This window comes from Enhydra lutris, unplaced genomic scaffold, assembly GCF_002288905.1.
Source record: "Enhydra lutris kenyoni isolate GAN:26980312 unplaced genomic scaffold, ASM228890v2 scaffoldscaffold33, whole genome shotgun sequence".
Classification (NCBI taxonomy): Eukaryota; Metazoa; Chordata; class Mammalia; order Carnivora; family Mustelidae; genus Enhydra; species Enhydra lutris.
The window spans coordinates 2,355,310-2,368,937 of record NW_019154117.1 but is presented as its reverse complement, the minus strand read 5'-3'; the positions used below and the strand labels follow the sequence as shown (position 1 = coordinate 2,368,937).

At 57.3% G+C, this 13,628-nt stretch overlaps 1 protein-coding gene across 1 annotated transcript; it reads left to right on the top strand.

Moving 5' to 3' along the window:
- The first annotated feature begins 1,328 nt into the window (after positions 1-1,328).
- Positions 1,329-8,755, top strand: LOC111153489 (nucleoredoxin like 2). Its single transcript, XM_022512538.1, has 2 exons — positions 1,329-1,630; positions 8,587-8,755. Exons 1-2 carry the CDS (start codon positions 1,329-1,331, stop codon positions 8,753-8,755), a joined length of 471 nt encoding a protein of 156 aa, XP_022368246.1.
- Positions 8,756-13,628: the final 4,873 nt, after the last annotated feature.

The following is a 13,628-nucleotide window of genomic DNA, read 5'->3' as shown; positions in this document are numbered from 1 at the left end:
ACTGGACTGGTGTCCCTTGCTGGCCCCAGGACTTCTTGAGGGCAGGTCCTCTCCACATACACACACACATAAAGTAGCCACAGGAGGGTCCCTGGGGGAGAACGGGTGTTCCCCCAGATCGCCCCTCCCTGGAAGAATGCCCAAGCTTCACCACCATCTCAGGAAGGCTCCCACAGCAGGACGCAGTATTTATACAAATACCTGGAAATTTCCCCCGTGGGAGGGTGTCACTAAAAGAAATGTCCTTTATTTTCACTGTTGAGATAAAAGGAAAAAAGCCCAAACAGGTCAAAATAGTCTCGATGACATTTAGAATTTAGGGGCATTCCATTCTGCCTGAGTTTTGACAAAAGTCAGACCTCCACGTGCAAGGGCTGCCTCAGCCATTTTTCTCCGGGTCGCCTATAAGTTACCCAGGTGCGCTGCCCGGAGGGGCCTGGGTCCCACAGAACCTCATCGGGCTGGGATCCCGCCCTTATTTACATGTTTGATGTTTTGTGCATTGTGAAGTTTTTGCATTGATTTTGAAGTTTTAAAGTACTGTCGTAGAATGTGATTTATCTTGGTCACTGAGTTTTTTGGCACTAAATCCCTTAAATCTGCCTCCTGTCAGAGTGTCTTCACCCTCCGCTTCACCTTTTGCTTCCCTGCCCTTCCCCAGGCAGGAGCTGAAATTGCTTTGCTCCTGCCTGGATCCCCAGGGCCTCCAGCGTGCCTGGTACATTAATACTGTCACTTCTTGAGTCAACGAGATGCTTGGGGCAGGAGCATGGGGTGCGGGGGGCGCAAGGAGTGGGGATCAGGGGCGCAGAAGGGACAGTGGGGGAGGGGAGCAGAGATGGAGGGTTGGGGCGGTTCCGGGAGGGGGCGACTGCGAAGCCGCGTGGAGGCACTGGGTGAGGAGGGACTGGGCGGAGGGCAGGCAGAGATCCCAGGAGGGTGTGGGGGCGGAGGCGCCGGAGCGGGCCAGGCAGCTCCACCTCCTGGAGGCAGAAGCTGCTGCAGACACTGCTGCTTTCTGGGTTGCGGGTGTCTGTGAGTGTCCCTACTTCCCCCAGTGCGCACGCCCCTGCCCCAGCGAGAGGCTGAGGCCGAGGCCGGCTGGAAGAGCAGGTGGGGCCCCAGGTCCCAGCACGGCACTGCTGCCCCACCCCCTGCAGGGATCTTCCGGCCGCAGGTGTCCGCCCCCACAGGTGTCTGTCCCGTGCAGGTGTCCCTCCTGTGCAAACGTCCGTCCACTGCAGGTGGCCGTCCCACGTAGCAGTTTGTGCGCTCTTGCTCCCTGCCGCTCCCCGCCCCCCGCAGGTGTCTCTCACCCGAACTCGGCCATGGTGGACGTCTTGGGCGGCCGGCGCCTGCTGAGCCGCGACGGCGCGTGGGTGGAGGCCGAGGCTGCGCTGCAGAACAAGGTGGTGGCTCTGTACTTCGCCGCGGGCCGGTGCCCGTCCAGCCGCGACTTCGCGCCGCTGCTCCGCCGCTTCTACGCCAAGCTGGTGGCGGAGGCGCGGTCCCCCGCGCCCTTGGAGGTGGTGTTCGTGTCCGCGGACCGCAGCGAGCGGGAGATGCTGGACTTCATGCGCGAGCAGCACGGCGCCTGGCTGGCGCTGCCCTTCTACGACCCCCTCCGGCAGTGAGTGGGTCAGGGCTGGGTAGCCCCGCGGAGCTCCTCCCCTACCGCGCGCAGGCCTCTCCCCTGTCCCGTCCCTAGTGCTCACCGCTCCAGCCACCCAGCGGCTCCAGAGGGGCTGCCGCCTCTCCCGGGGCTTGGGGAACCTTGCCTTGTTCCCCTTGCCCGGCCGGCTGCTGAGGCTGCTGCAGGGGTCGACACCCCCCTCAGAGGGGCTCGGGACTTGGGGAGGAGTGTGGAAGCAGGAGAGGGAGCCTCAGAAGGCTTAGGTCAGAACTGGGGACACTGTGGGTGCTGCCACGGTCAGCGGCCCTCAGGGGTGGGGGGCAGCAGGGTCACCAAGGCTGGAGGAATGCCTTCCCTGCTGGCCTGGGTACAGTTTGACTGTGATTTCCAAACTGTAGAAAGAACCAAGCCTCTGGAGTCCAGCAGAGTTAATGACAGAGGCCAAGAAAATTCACCAAGGAGAAGAGGGAACAGTGGGAGGGGGTGAGGAGGGGGGACCTGAGGTGAGGAGGGAGGATGTGGTGGGGAGAAGAGAGAAGGTAGGAGAGAAATTGAAGGAAAGAGAAAGTGGGATGGAGGAAGTGGGATAAAGGAGGTGGGAGGGAGGAGGGAGGACAGAGAAAGTCGGATGGAGGAGGTAGGGAGGAGGTGGGGGTAGGAGGAAGGACACAGAAAGTGGGAGAGGGGAGGGAAGGACAGAGAAGGTGGGAGGACAGAAAAGGGAGCATGGAGGAGGTAGGAGGGAGGAGGAAGGAAAGAGAAGGTGGGAGGTCAGAGAAAGTGGGAGGAAGGAGGTGGTGGTGAGGAGGAAGAAGGCAGGAGGGAGCATGGTTCGGCTCTCAGCAGGGCTGGCAGAGTGGAGTGAGCAGGACACCGACTGTCCGTTGAGGTCTGTGCTGTGGCAACAACCTCCAGACTTGGGTCTACATAGCTCCTCGCAACTGTGTTACCCCAGCATCCCTGTAACAGATGTGGAGTGAGTTTCTGGGTGTGTTTTCCAGGGCCACGCTTTTTTCTCTGGGGGCTGTTAGTCAGTGTGGTGTAACACCGCCCCCCCCGCCCCCGTCCCCCTTAACCCACAGGGTGGGTGATCGTGAGGAGGTGAGTCTCAAGCCTTCCAAGTGGACGCCTCGTTCCGGGAAGGTCTGACTGATGGTTGGGGTACGTGACAGTGAAAGTAAGCCTGAGTGGGGATGTAGCGAGGATGGGTCTCAGGGATTTACCTGGCAAAAGATGTGTTACCAGGTCTCTTCTAGTGGTAGTTGTGAAATGGCTCTGACCTGCTTAGTACTCAAGTCACTTGGAGCTTTTGAGTGAACACACTCAGTTTGGAAGGTGACAGTGTGACCGTGTGGGTAGTCGGGCAGAGCTGGGGGTCTGGGCAGAGCCCGCTCTGGGGTTTTTTGAGTGGTGATGGAGGCGAGGTGTTCACTGCCCAGTGTCACAGTGTTCCTGTGTCTCATTTGTGAGTTTGGAGCTGTGGTGTGGTTGTGTGCCCCATTTCACAGATGCACTGCCAAGGCACCGAGGGGGCCTGTGCTCCTCACTCTGGAACCTGACTTTATGCCCTGGTGCTTCCTTTCCTCTTCCTCTCCCCTCCAAGGGGTTCCAGGGGACCACGAGCCTCAGCCCCTCTGCTCAGCCTCGCCTGGGGAGGGCCTGGCCAGGTTCCTCCTGGTTCTCCTGGGATGTGGTCACAGCCCCTGAGGTCCACTGCCTGCAGCCGAGCAGTTCGGGGCCTGGGCGGCCAGCCTGGTCTCCGGAAGAAGCCAGCCTCAGTTTTCCTTCTATGAGGTTAGCTCCTTGTCCTTCCACTTCCCAGATGGGACCTCATTAGTGCTCCTTGCAATTTCTATGGTAGGAAGTGAGCTATTCCATGGGAATATATGGAGCTGCACCCCGAGTTCTGCTCATTCCAGCCAGAATACACAATCAGATCACAGGCAACATGGAAATAGCTCGCACAGGGACACCTGCAGGCAGCCTTTGGGGAAGTTTCTGGAGGTGTGTGGAACAAGGCACACTGTGTGGTGCCTGGGGAGGTGGGGCCAGGAAAGGCGTCACCTGGGCCCCACTCAGTTTGTCATGGTCAGGGACCCTGGGCTGTCTTCCCAATGGCCACCCACTGTGACTACTGACCTGTTGAGTCCAGGATGAGGAGGAGAACTCAGCAAGAGCCCCCATGGGCGTTCCCTGGGCATGGCCAGTGGCCCGGATGGCTGCTGGGCGACCACAGCCCTCCTGCCTGGGCACATACTTGCTGACTGACATCCCTGCAGTTGGTGCCTCTGAGCAGCCTTGAGTGTAGGGGTGACACCATGTCCCGTCTTCCTGCCCTTTGTTACTGGCCAAGTGCCCGAGCCTCCAATTCTGAGTCTGCCAGCAGGAATTCCTGTCTTCCACTGTCACATGCAAAGCCCACTCCATGGCGATTTTCATGGAAGTTATGATCGCTCTGGTACTTCAGCAGGCCCCCAGTCCGCTCTGGCTTCGACTGCCCCCACCATGGGCCCAGTGGATGGATGCCTCAGCGTCTAGGCTGACAGGTCTGCGTTGGACGGAGAAGACAGTTGGCTGTGGCTTCATTTCTTGGGTAGAGAATGGCCCCATTAGAGCTGTCCCCTTGGTGAGGTCCAGTGGGTGCTGCTGCTAAGCTTCTCGACAAGCCCTATGTTCCAGCTCCCCCGGCCTCCTGACCCAGTACGTCCCTGTCAGGTGCCGATTCTGCTGAGTCTGTTTTTCTCCTCCTTGCTACTTCCCTCACTTAGGCCCTGGACCACTGGCATATTCTCACTCATTCCCTCTGCCTCAGTGTCCACATCTGATGAACTCTTGTTCTGGAACCTTTCTCCTCTTTCAAAGGCAGTCTGGTCCCACCGGGGCTACCCCCGCTCTCTGGGGCTCAGTCCATGTTTTGTCTGCCCTACATTCACCTCCTGTTGCCCCTTTTGCACCTGTGTTCCCGCTAGACTGGACGGCTGGTGTTCCAGAATACCCCATACCTTTCCCACCTCCAGAGCTTGCCCAGGTGCTGCAGCCACCCGACCCTGGAGCCCCCCTTCCCCGCTGGCAGCCCCTCCACGTGCCCTGGGGACACTGCCCCCCTGTGAGGAGTGCCTCCGAAGTCTCTAAGCTTGGGGAAGACCCTGTTCACTGCTTGCTGCCTGTGGGCTGTGTTTCGGTGGGCGGCTGGAGCAACTGGAGAGATTTGCTGGCCCACAGTCTGCCGGGGGGCCAAGATGGGAAGAGGCTGGAACTGGGGTTGCTATGGCAACCCGGAAGGGGTCTTGCCAGGGAGGAGGAGGCGCTGTGTTTGGTGAAGGGAGGGATCCGGGACTGCAACAGCGCCCAGTGCCCAGGGCTGGGGGGAACTCGGATGCCCCCAGACAGTCACAGTGCTCTGAGTTCTCACACCTGCGATGTGCGCGGCTACAGGGCTCTCCTTTCCAAGGCACAGCCTGTTTGCTGGGGACACAGTGGAGATGCTTACGAGCCTCTCCAGGTGGCTCCAAGGTTATGGTTGTCCCCAGGTGGAGGCTGCCAGGGCGGGGATTTGAGGGCCCAGAAGGCTGACTCTGAAGATATTCTGGAGCAAATGTCTATTCCAGACTCCACCTCACTCCCCTAAGCCCGGCTTGCTTTGTGCCCCCACCAGTGGTGTCAGAGCTGGTTTTATGTTGCGAAGGATGAGAACACAGCAACAGCTCAAACATTAAACAGCGAAGGTTGTTGATCAGCTTAACTTCAACACCCCGTAGCCAGGAGCCAGAGTCGAAGGGGTAGGGAGGCCAGTGAGGACAGTTTCCTCGGGTTTCTGCCATGTGTGCTCCGTGCTCAGGCTGCCCCCAGTGGCCACCGGGCAAATCCAGTCCCTCCTTGAGGGATCAGAAGGGCTGCTGTGTCTCAGGCTGCACACCTCACACCTTCTCTTCCCTGGCACACACGCAAGTGCTCTGCGGAGGCTCATGGGTTCTAAGTTTGCTGGGTACCCGTCCCGGGCCTGGTTAGCGGAGCCATTGGACAGTAGCCCAGCTGGAACTGGCGGGGGTTCCCCATCAGTAACAGCTAGTGTTTTTTGAGCATTTATGTGCCGATCCCTTAGTGGTGCTGTACGTCTATTTATCATCTCACTCTCCCAATAACCCAGGCAGAAGGGTTCTGTTTTTCCCATGGCGTAGGTGAGGACTCTGGGGTGTAGGGAGGCCGGCTAGCCTGCCCCTGTGCCTCAGCTAGTTCATGCCAGAAAGTGCAGGGCTGCAGATGGCAGGCGGCAAGCCACAGGCTCTACCGCCCAGACTGTCAAGGGCACGTTCTCAGCTTCCCTCCTTGGGCTGCCTGGATGGTGGGGGCAGGGTGGGGTAGGGGATGCAGGAGACTGGCAGGCCTGAACCCCTGCGAGATCGCAGGCTCCACCCCCACCAGCAGGGGCAGGAGACTCTCCCTGCTGAGGCAGCTGCTGCTGGTCGGGGGACCCCATGCCCAGAGCCCCACTCCTGCCAACCAGCTCGTCCACAGTGGGGTCTGGATCAGGAGCAGCCGCCACATGGGGAACCTGGCAGGGTTGTGGGTGCAGAGTCAGGAGTGTGTGTGGGCTCCTCCAGGAGAGGCCCTCACCACCCTCTAGGGCGCCCCAGGGACCCCTGGCCTTGGGGATAAGCCCTATCGGGACCCTAGTGAGACGGTGGGCATGCTGCCCACAGCAGAGGTCCAGACAGAACCTATCAGCCCCGGCTGCGGGACAGAGCCTCTCATGGGCCACTGCTGTTTGCTGCAGCCCTTATACCAAGGGCTACCGGGAGGTTCCTCTTTTCTTCATGTTTGTTTTATGCTTTGGGGGAAAGCTAATTTGTTAGGCATTTCAAATTTCTGGGGTTGTACAGGATTCTGAAATCACTGGGGGGGGCGTCCCCCCCCCCTTCCCTGGGTCCCCCCCTGCCCCCCCCCCCCCCCCCGCCCCACTGCCCCAAGTTGCCAGAACTGTGGGCTGGTGAGCAAGGCCCGGGCTTGTCCCCCGGTTGGTGTCTCTCCGCATCTGTGCCTTGCGTTTTTAGGCCTGGTGTCTGTGTCAGTAATGACCACAAGCTGACTTGTTTCTCTCAGACATTTGTGACTCCTCACGCGAGTAACTAGGGGAAACCATGCAAACTGGCTTCTAGAAGCTGCTGGAGGGGTAGCCAGCCCTGTGTGGGGTTTCTTGGGGAACCTGCAGTCTGGGCATCGGTGGGGTGTTGCAGGAGTGAGCACGCCCACCCGCGGGCCTCCACAAGCAGGTGGAGTCCACTGCGGGCCAGGACTGGCCACCGCCAGACTTCCAATGCTCCCGTGTCTTCCTCTCTCCCTCAGGCGGTCCTGGCAGAGCCCTGCTCCATGCGTCTTCCCTGGAGCCAGGTCCGGTTTGTCCGTCTGTGACGTCTGTGTTCGGTGTGCCTTTCCCAGCGTCTGCCGTGGTGGCACTGGGCGCGCTTCTCGGATCAAACACACGGCTCGTCTACACAGAGACTTGTTCAGAAAAGAGTGTTTAAGACCACAGCTTTCTGTGTCTAATGGTGTCTGCAGCTGGGGGTCCAGAGAATATTCTGCATTGTTCTCTTCTACTGGGGTTGTAGTCTGAGCTGCTGTTTTATGGGTAGCATACTGTTATTTAGTTTTTAAACTCATTCTAAAAATTATTTTGTTTGGTTTCCAGTTTCCAATTAGCACAATTTCTGTGTGCTATTGATTATTTGAAACATTTATTTTTTAAAGATTTTTTAATATGTTTGAGAGAGGATGATTATGAGCAGGTGGAGGGGCAGAGGGAGAAGCAGACTCCCTGCTGAGCAGGGAGCCTAACGAGGGACTTGATCCCAGGACCCTGAGATCATGACCTGAGCCAAAGGTAGATGCTCAGCCAGAGCCATCTAGGTGTCCCTGATTATTTGAAATATGTTAAGATCCCTTTGTGGCTGAGAGCATGCTGGTTTTGTCACTGTCTCATGGATGTTTGAAAATGATGCCATCTCTGTTGGGTGGAGATGGATACATTTTTTCCTGCTTGATTTAGGCTTGTGTTTGTTTCATCTGGGAGCCGGAAGGCAGCAGGAGGGCCGTGGTGGAGGTATCACAGGGAGATATGGCACAGGAGGCTCTCACGTGCATCTTTCCTTCCACGAAGACCACAGTCCTGAGGGGGCAGATCAGGGAGATCACTTACTGTTTGTGGGAGTTTTGTGGGAGCCCTGAGCGGGCTGGCCTGGGGAGTAGGGAGTGATTTCCCTCAGCCGCCCTGTCTTGAGGATAGTAATCCCAGGGAAGGTTATGGGGAAGAATCAAGAAGGTGGGTGCTCCTTCCCATAAATGAACACAATTTGTAAAAAGGTCTCACAGGGCTGCATCTGACAGGAAACAGAGCCAAGAAATGTGTCATAACGTTGATCAGCCTGTCCTCGAGTTGCTGGGCAGAAAGTCTCACATGGCTTTGCGTTTGTCTAGAGCTCACGGAGTGTTCACTTGGACTGCTGTGTGTCCCCGATATTTTTCCGCTTCTTGAATGTAGGAGGGATATAAATTGACTGGGGATGTCTGTGGTTTTAGAATTGCACTGTCCAGTATGGTTGACACCTGCCACATGTGACTACTGAAATTTAAATTAGCCGAGATGAAAAAAATCATTTTCTCAGGCCTGCAGGACTCTTCAGCTGCTCCGAGGTCCCACACAGCTGTGGGTTGGAGCAGCTCAGGTCTGGAGTCCCTCCCCCACTTCCGTTGCTCCTCTAGCGTAGCCCTGGCTTAGGACAGGCTGGCAGCAGGGAGAGCAGGTGCAGAGGGCACAGGGGAGGGTGCGCCGGCAGGCTAGGGCAGAGGCTTAGCAGCGTCCGCAGCCCTCGGGGAGGCCCTGGTCCCCTCCCACGTGCCCGTGGGGACCTGTGCGGCCCCTGCTGACCCGGCGCTCCCCACCCTCTTCTTTCCCGCAGTGAGCTGAAGACCAGGTACCACATCTCAGTCACCCCCAGGCTGGTGGTTGTGAAACCGAGCGGGGAGGTCATCACCGACAAAGGGCGGAAGCAGGTCCGCGAGCAGGGGCTGGCCTGCTTCCAGAACTGGGTAGCGGCCGCCAACATCTTTCAGAATTTCTCCGGATGACGTGGGGGTCTCCAGGCCCGGGCAGGTGTGCAAGCACGGGAGAAGGAGAGCTGGCTGGTTTCCAATCTCTGCCTACTGTGGAGGAACTCGTGTCAGACCAGGGGTGCAAACACCGCCCAGAAAGAGTATCCTCTGGCAGCCTGTGAGGAGTTAATGTGATGATTAGCGTAGCTTTCTCAGCAGGAGCTGGAGCTTGAACAGGCTCATGTGGAGCTCCTGGAAACATGTATTTATACCCGCTCTTCAGGTGAGATGATACATTTATTGATACATCGTCCGGAGCTCTGTTTATGTTGGTGACTTGCTCTCACCCCTGCATTTATTGCCAAGGTTTGCGGAAGCCACATGCTTTAATAAAGAAAGCTATTTCCACCGGAGCCCCTGATCTCCTTCTTCCTCGCGGCAAACCAAGCGCTTGCAAGGAGGGAGGAGTGCTGTGGGAAGCTGTTCTCAAACGCTTGATTCTGTGTTTCCAAGTCCCTGAGCTTTTCCAGCCTGTGTCTGCATCTTCAAGATCCGATGCGCGTCTCTGAGAGGCTGCTGGTGGATCCGGGAAGCAGAGGCCCACGCGCTGTCTTTGCAAAGAAGAGGAGGAGGTGGTCTGTCTGGGGTTCCTCGCCAGCTCCTTGTGCTCATGCAGCTGGGATCCAGAGATACTGGGTCCCCTCTGTCCCAGTTCCCACCTGCTCCCCGGCCGGGACCCTCGGCTGAGGGTTTGCGGCATGGCTGTCTCTCAGAGGGCACCACACAGACACCCACATACTAAACACACACACAGGACACACACACACACACAGCACAGACACACATGATACAAACAACACATGCACACAGCACACACCCTAGGTGTGTTCTCTGAGTCCCTTTCCACCTCCCTCCTCCGTAGCCTTCTGCTCTGGGTTCATGGATACACAGAAAGTGTGTGGTGTGTCTGTCTGTCAGGACAGTTTTTTTTTTTTTTTTAAGATTTTGTTTATTCGAGAGAGATGGAGAGACAGAGGGACAGGGAGCACAAACGGGGCAGGGGCGGTGGGAGAGGGAGAAGCAGACTCCCTGGTGGGTGAGGAGCCCAATGGGGGACAGGATCCCAGGACCTGAGACGAAGACAGATGCTGAACCCACTGAGCCACCCAGGCATCCCAGGACAGTAAAAGGAATTTAATGTCTTTTTTCTGTGTAGTTTCTATTAATCTGAGTTCTTTCCCTCCTTGTTTATTGAGGAGGACTTCAGGGCACCCTGGCGGGTTTGGGGGATTAAGTAGAAGCCCATCGGTTTTCAAAGATCGAAGGGATCCTGTGGGGTTGGTGAGACCACAGTGGGGTTGGGCTCTGAACTCCCCTCTCAGGTGGTCTTACTTAGTCATTTTGAAGGTGACCCCTCCTGCGCTGGCTGTGTCTGTCAGGAAACCCCCTCCCTTGGCCCACTGTGGGCAGAGGCCTGGCCTCGGCTCCTCTGGGTGCCCTGGGTACAGTCCTCTGATTCACCTGGGCTCCCGTGCTCCAGTCCCGTCTTTGGCATGAGAGGCCTCACAGCCACCTCTGGATGCAGGTGTGGAGGGTGTCCCTGGGGCAGGTCTGATGACTCCAACTATGTCCATGGTCCTTGGTGCCGGCACGAGCTCGCACGGCTGTGGTCCTTGGGACTGGCACCACCTGCTCCCACTAGGCCTCCCAGCACATCCTACTGTTGTTCGTTCTTGTGTTTCCCCAACTTTAAACCCTGTTGTGATTCACTCTGTGAGGCTGCGCAGTTGCATGTGTTCAAATGGCGGGTTCGCTTGAGCGGCGAGAAGTTCATTTTCACGTGCCATACCACAGGGAAGTTTCCTTTTCTAAGTTTTTATTTAATTTAGTGAACAGACCAAGTGCTGCGTGAGCCTCCTTTTTTGTCTTGGATGGCATGTCTCATCTTCCCATGGCCCCCAGTTGTGTCTCCATGTTTTCTGTGACCTCTGCATCTGCCTGACATGGTCGTGGAGGAGGAGTGTGGCTCAGGACTGTCTCTGCACGCCGAGGGTGTGGTAGCAAGTCACCCTGGATAAATCTGGATGTGGGTTAGAATTCTGGACCACATCTCTCTGCCCCACAGGGAAGCTCCCTGCAGCCACGGGCTCAGTCCTGCCATCAGAGAACAGCAGGGGGTAGATAGTAGGATTTCCACTGGTTACCTGCCTCCTGAGACTCCTCCTGCTTCTCCCCAAATACAGCTCCAGAATAACTCTGTCTCTTGCCCCTCCTCTCTCAGTTCCTCACATACGGTGTGTTTAGTGTCTGTGTTCAGTCTGCTAGGCTCCCTGGTCCTCCTGATGCTGCATCCCGGACATGGGGACTGGCTTTCCTGGAAGAGTCACCCTAACCCACTGACTGAAAGAAAGCCCCAGCGGGACAGGACCAGGGGGTGGGGTGGACTTGTCCATGGAGCAGGTTCTTAGGGAAAGAAGTTTGGTGAGACTTCTGGATGACAGGGGCCAGAAAGAAGATTTTTCCCAGCCATGGCAAAGCTCTCTGCTGCTGCTGGGTTTTTTAAGACTCTCTGCGGGGTCCCTCTCTCCTCCCCCCTCCCAGCTTTAGAAGGAAAAGTACCCGCATGCGTGGGGGCCTCCCCTTCCGGGGGGCATGGGGGCGCCCCAGGGCTTCTGCTGTGGAGGTCTCTGCCGGAGGGCCTGCTGCCTCAGGCTTCTTGGGACTGCTCTAACAGCGCAGTTGGTTAAATGCACACACGAACACAAACGGCCTGTGCAGTCGGAGCTCATCCCAAAGTGCACAATCGATGGATTGGAGAGGTTCTTTCCTGCATCCCTGCCCACCGTCCACCTGGGACAGGTGCCTTCCCCATGGCCATGAGCCTTCTGCACTCGGGTGCTCTCTGCACACTCTGCCTCTGGTTGCCCGCCTGCCTCCCCCGGGGCTTTAAAGGCCCAGAGGGTCAGTGCAGGACCCTGAGGGTTGGAAGGAACAGGCCATGGGGAGGAGGGACTGCTCTGGGGCTGTGTCAGGAAAGCTCTCTGAGTCTGGATGATAAATAGAACTTGTATGACTTGGGTTTACATAAGAAGTGGCTTTTTCTGTGACAGGACTAGTGGACAGGTGACTACCAGAGCAGTTGACCCAGACACACAGGGACTCCTGCCCATGTTGTCCATGGAGCACCCATGGGGACGGGAAGGGTCAGCAGGGACCCACAGAAGTGTCAGCAGGCTGAGCAGGGCCCCCGGGCTCCCAGGCCGCCAGCCGACGCCCACCCCTTGGTCAGGGCAGCCACGTGGGCAGGCCTGTTCCCACAGAGTGCGTTCTGCGCGCTGAGAACATACAACACGCACAGGCTGAGGGCTTCCTGTTTGGGGTGGCATGGGTTCGAACTGGCCCCCTGCCTGTCACTTGGATGGCCACCACGGTCCCTGTCTGCGCTCAGGGTGTCCACTCCCCACCTCCCAGAATGTGCAGTCCACACAGCAACGAGGTCTGTCCTTCACGTGGAAATCTGGTCGTGTTATGTCCCTACTTCCCAGTGCCTCAGACTGCGGCCAGGTCTTCCTGGGACCGCCCTCCCATTTATCTGGGTCCTCTCGCTCCTCCCAGACAAACCCCCCATCCTCCCTCCCCATGAGTGTCCTGGCCACCTTCTCACTATGCTCATGCTGCCTATGTGGCTCCTCAGAGGCTCCTTCCCTGACCTTCCTATGCAGATGGCACCCTGCTCCTTCTGTGTGTCACTGGCATGGACAGCCTTCTCTGGGTTTCCATCTGTCTCTCTAGTTGTCTGTCAGTCATTCATCATATCTATCACCTATCACATTGTTCTAGTGTGTTTGTGTCATATCCATCATCCATCCAACTATCTATCCATCCACCCATCCATCCATCTATCCGTCCATCCACCTATCCATCCATCATGTCTATCTACATCTTTCTCCCTGACCAGCAAGTAACTACTTTGAGAGCAGAAACTGCATTCATAACTGGTTCACAGAACCGGTATGTACTCGATGCTGCGTGGTTACTTGTTGACTGAATTGCAAGATTCTATTTATTTATGTATTCATTTATTTGAGAGAGAGAGTGCATGAGTATGAGCTGGGGAAGGGGAAGGAAAGGGTCTCGAGCAGACTCATCATTGAGCGCAGAGCCGACCTGGGGCTCAGTCCCACGACCCTGAGCCAAAATCAGACCTGGGCCAAAATCAAGAGTCAGACACTCAACCGATGGAGCCTCCCAGGTGCCCCTGACTTACTGGATTCTAACGTCTACTGAGCATGACTGTGGGCGGCCCCGTAGAGACTGTGTCCGGCCGCAGATCAGCGGGCTTGATGCTGACCTTGAACCGTCGCTGTGTTGAGCACCTGTGTCCAGGGGACTCCTGGCATTTCTGTTGGAACACAAGGAATTTGTGCGTGAATTGGTAAAGAGTGAAGGAGAGATAGGTCTCTCCCTTTCTGAGGTGGGTGTGGGGAATAAACCTTTCTCTGCTCGGTTGGTCATGGCAATGGCTGCGTTTCGACAGCTCAGGCGTCTCTAGTCCGGGCGACAGCACAGTGGAGCCCTCCTGAGGCCAAGTGCACCTGCTGCTTCCCTGGGCAGCAGCCGGCGTGAGTCTGGCAGGGTACCCACGCTCCCTCTGAGCTCATGGCAGCCTTGACTCCTGACCCTGAGCTCTGAGTCTGCCTACAGGCTCCCTGTCTGAGTCCAGCCCCGCCTTAGGGGCGGCCACTTACTGTGTGGCCACAGGTGGCCCCTGTCATGCCAGGCCAGGCCCCCCAGCCAGGGGAACCTAGGAAATGTCGGGAAGGTGCTAGGTGCACGGAAATACGCATCCAGCCCATTGTGACGTGGCTCCTGCCTGGAGGAGCTGAGTGTTTGGCGATGTTTCATTGTA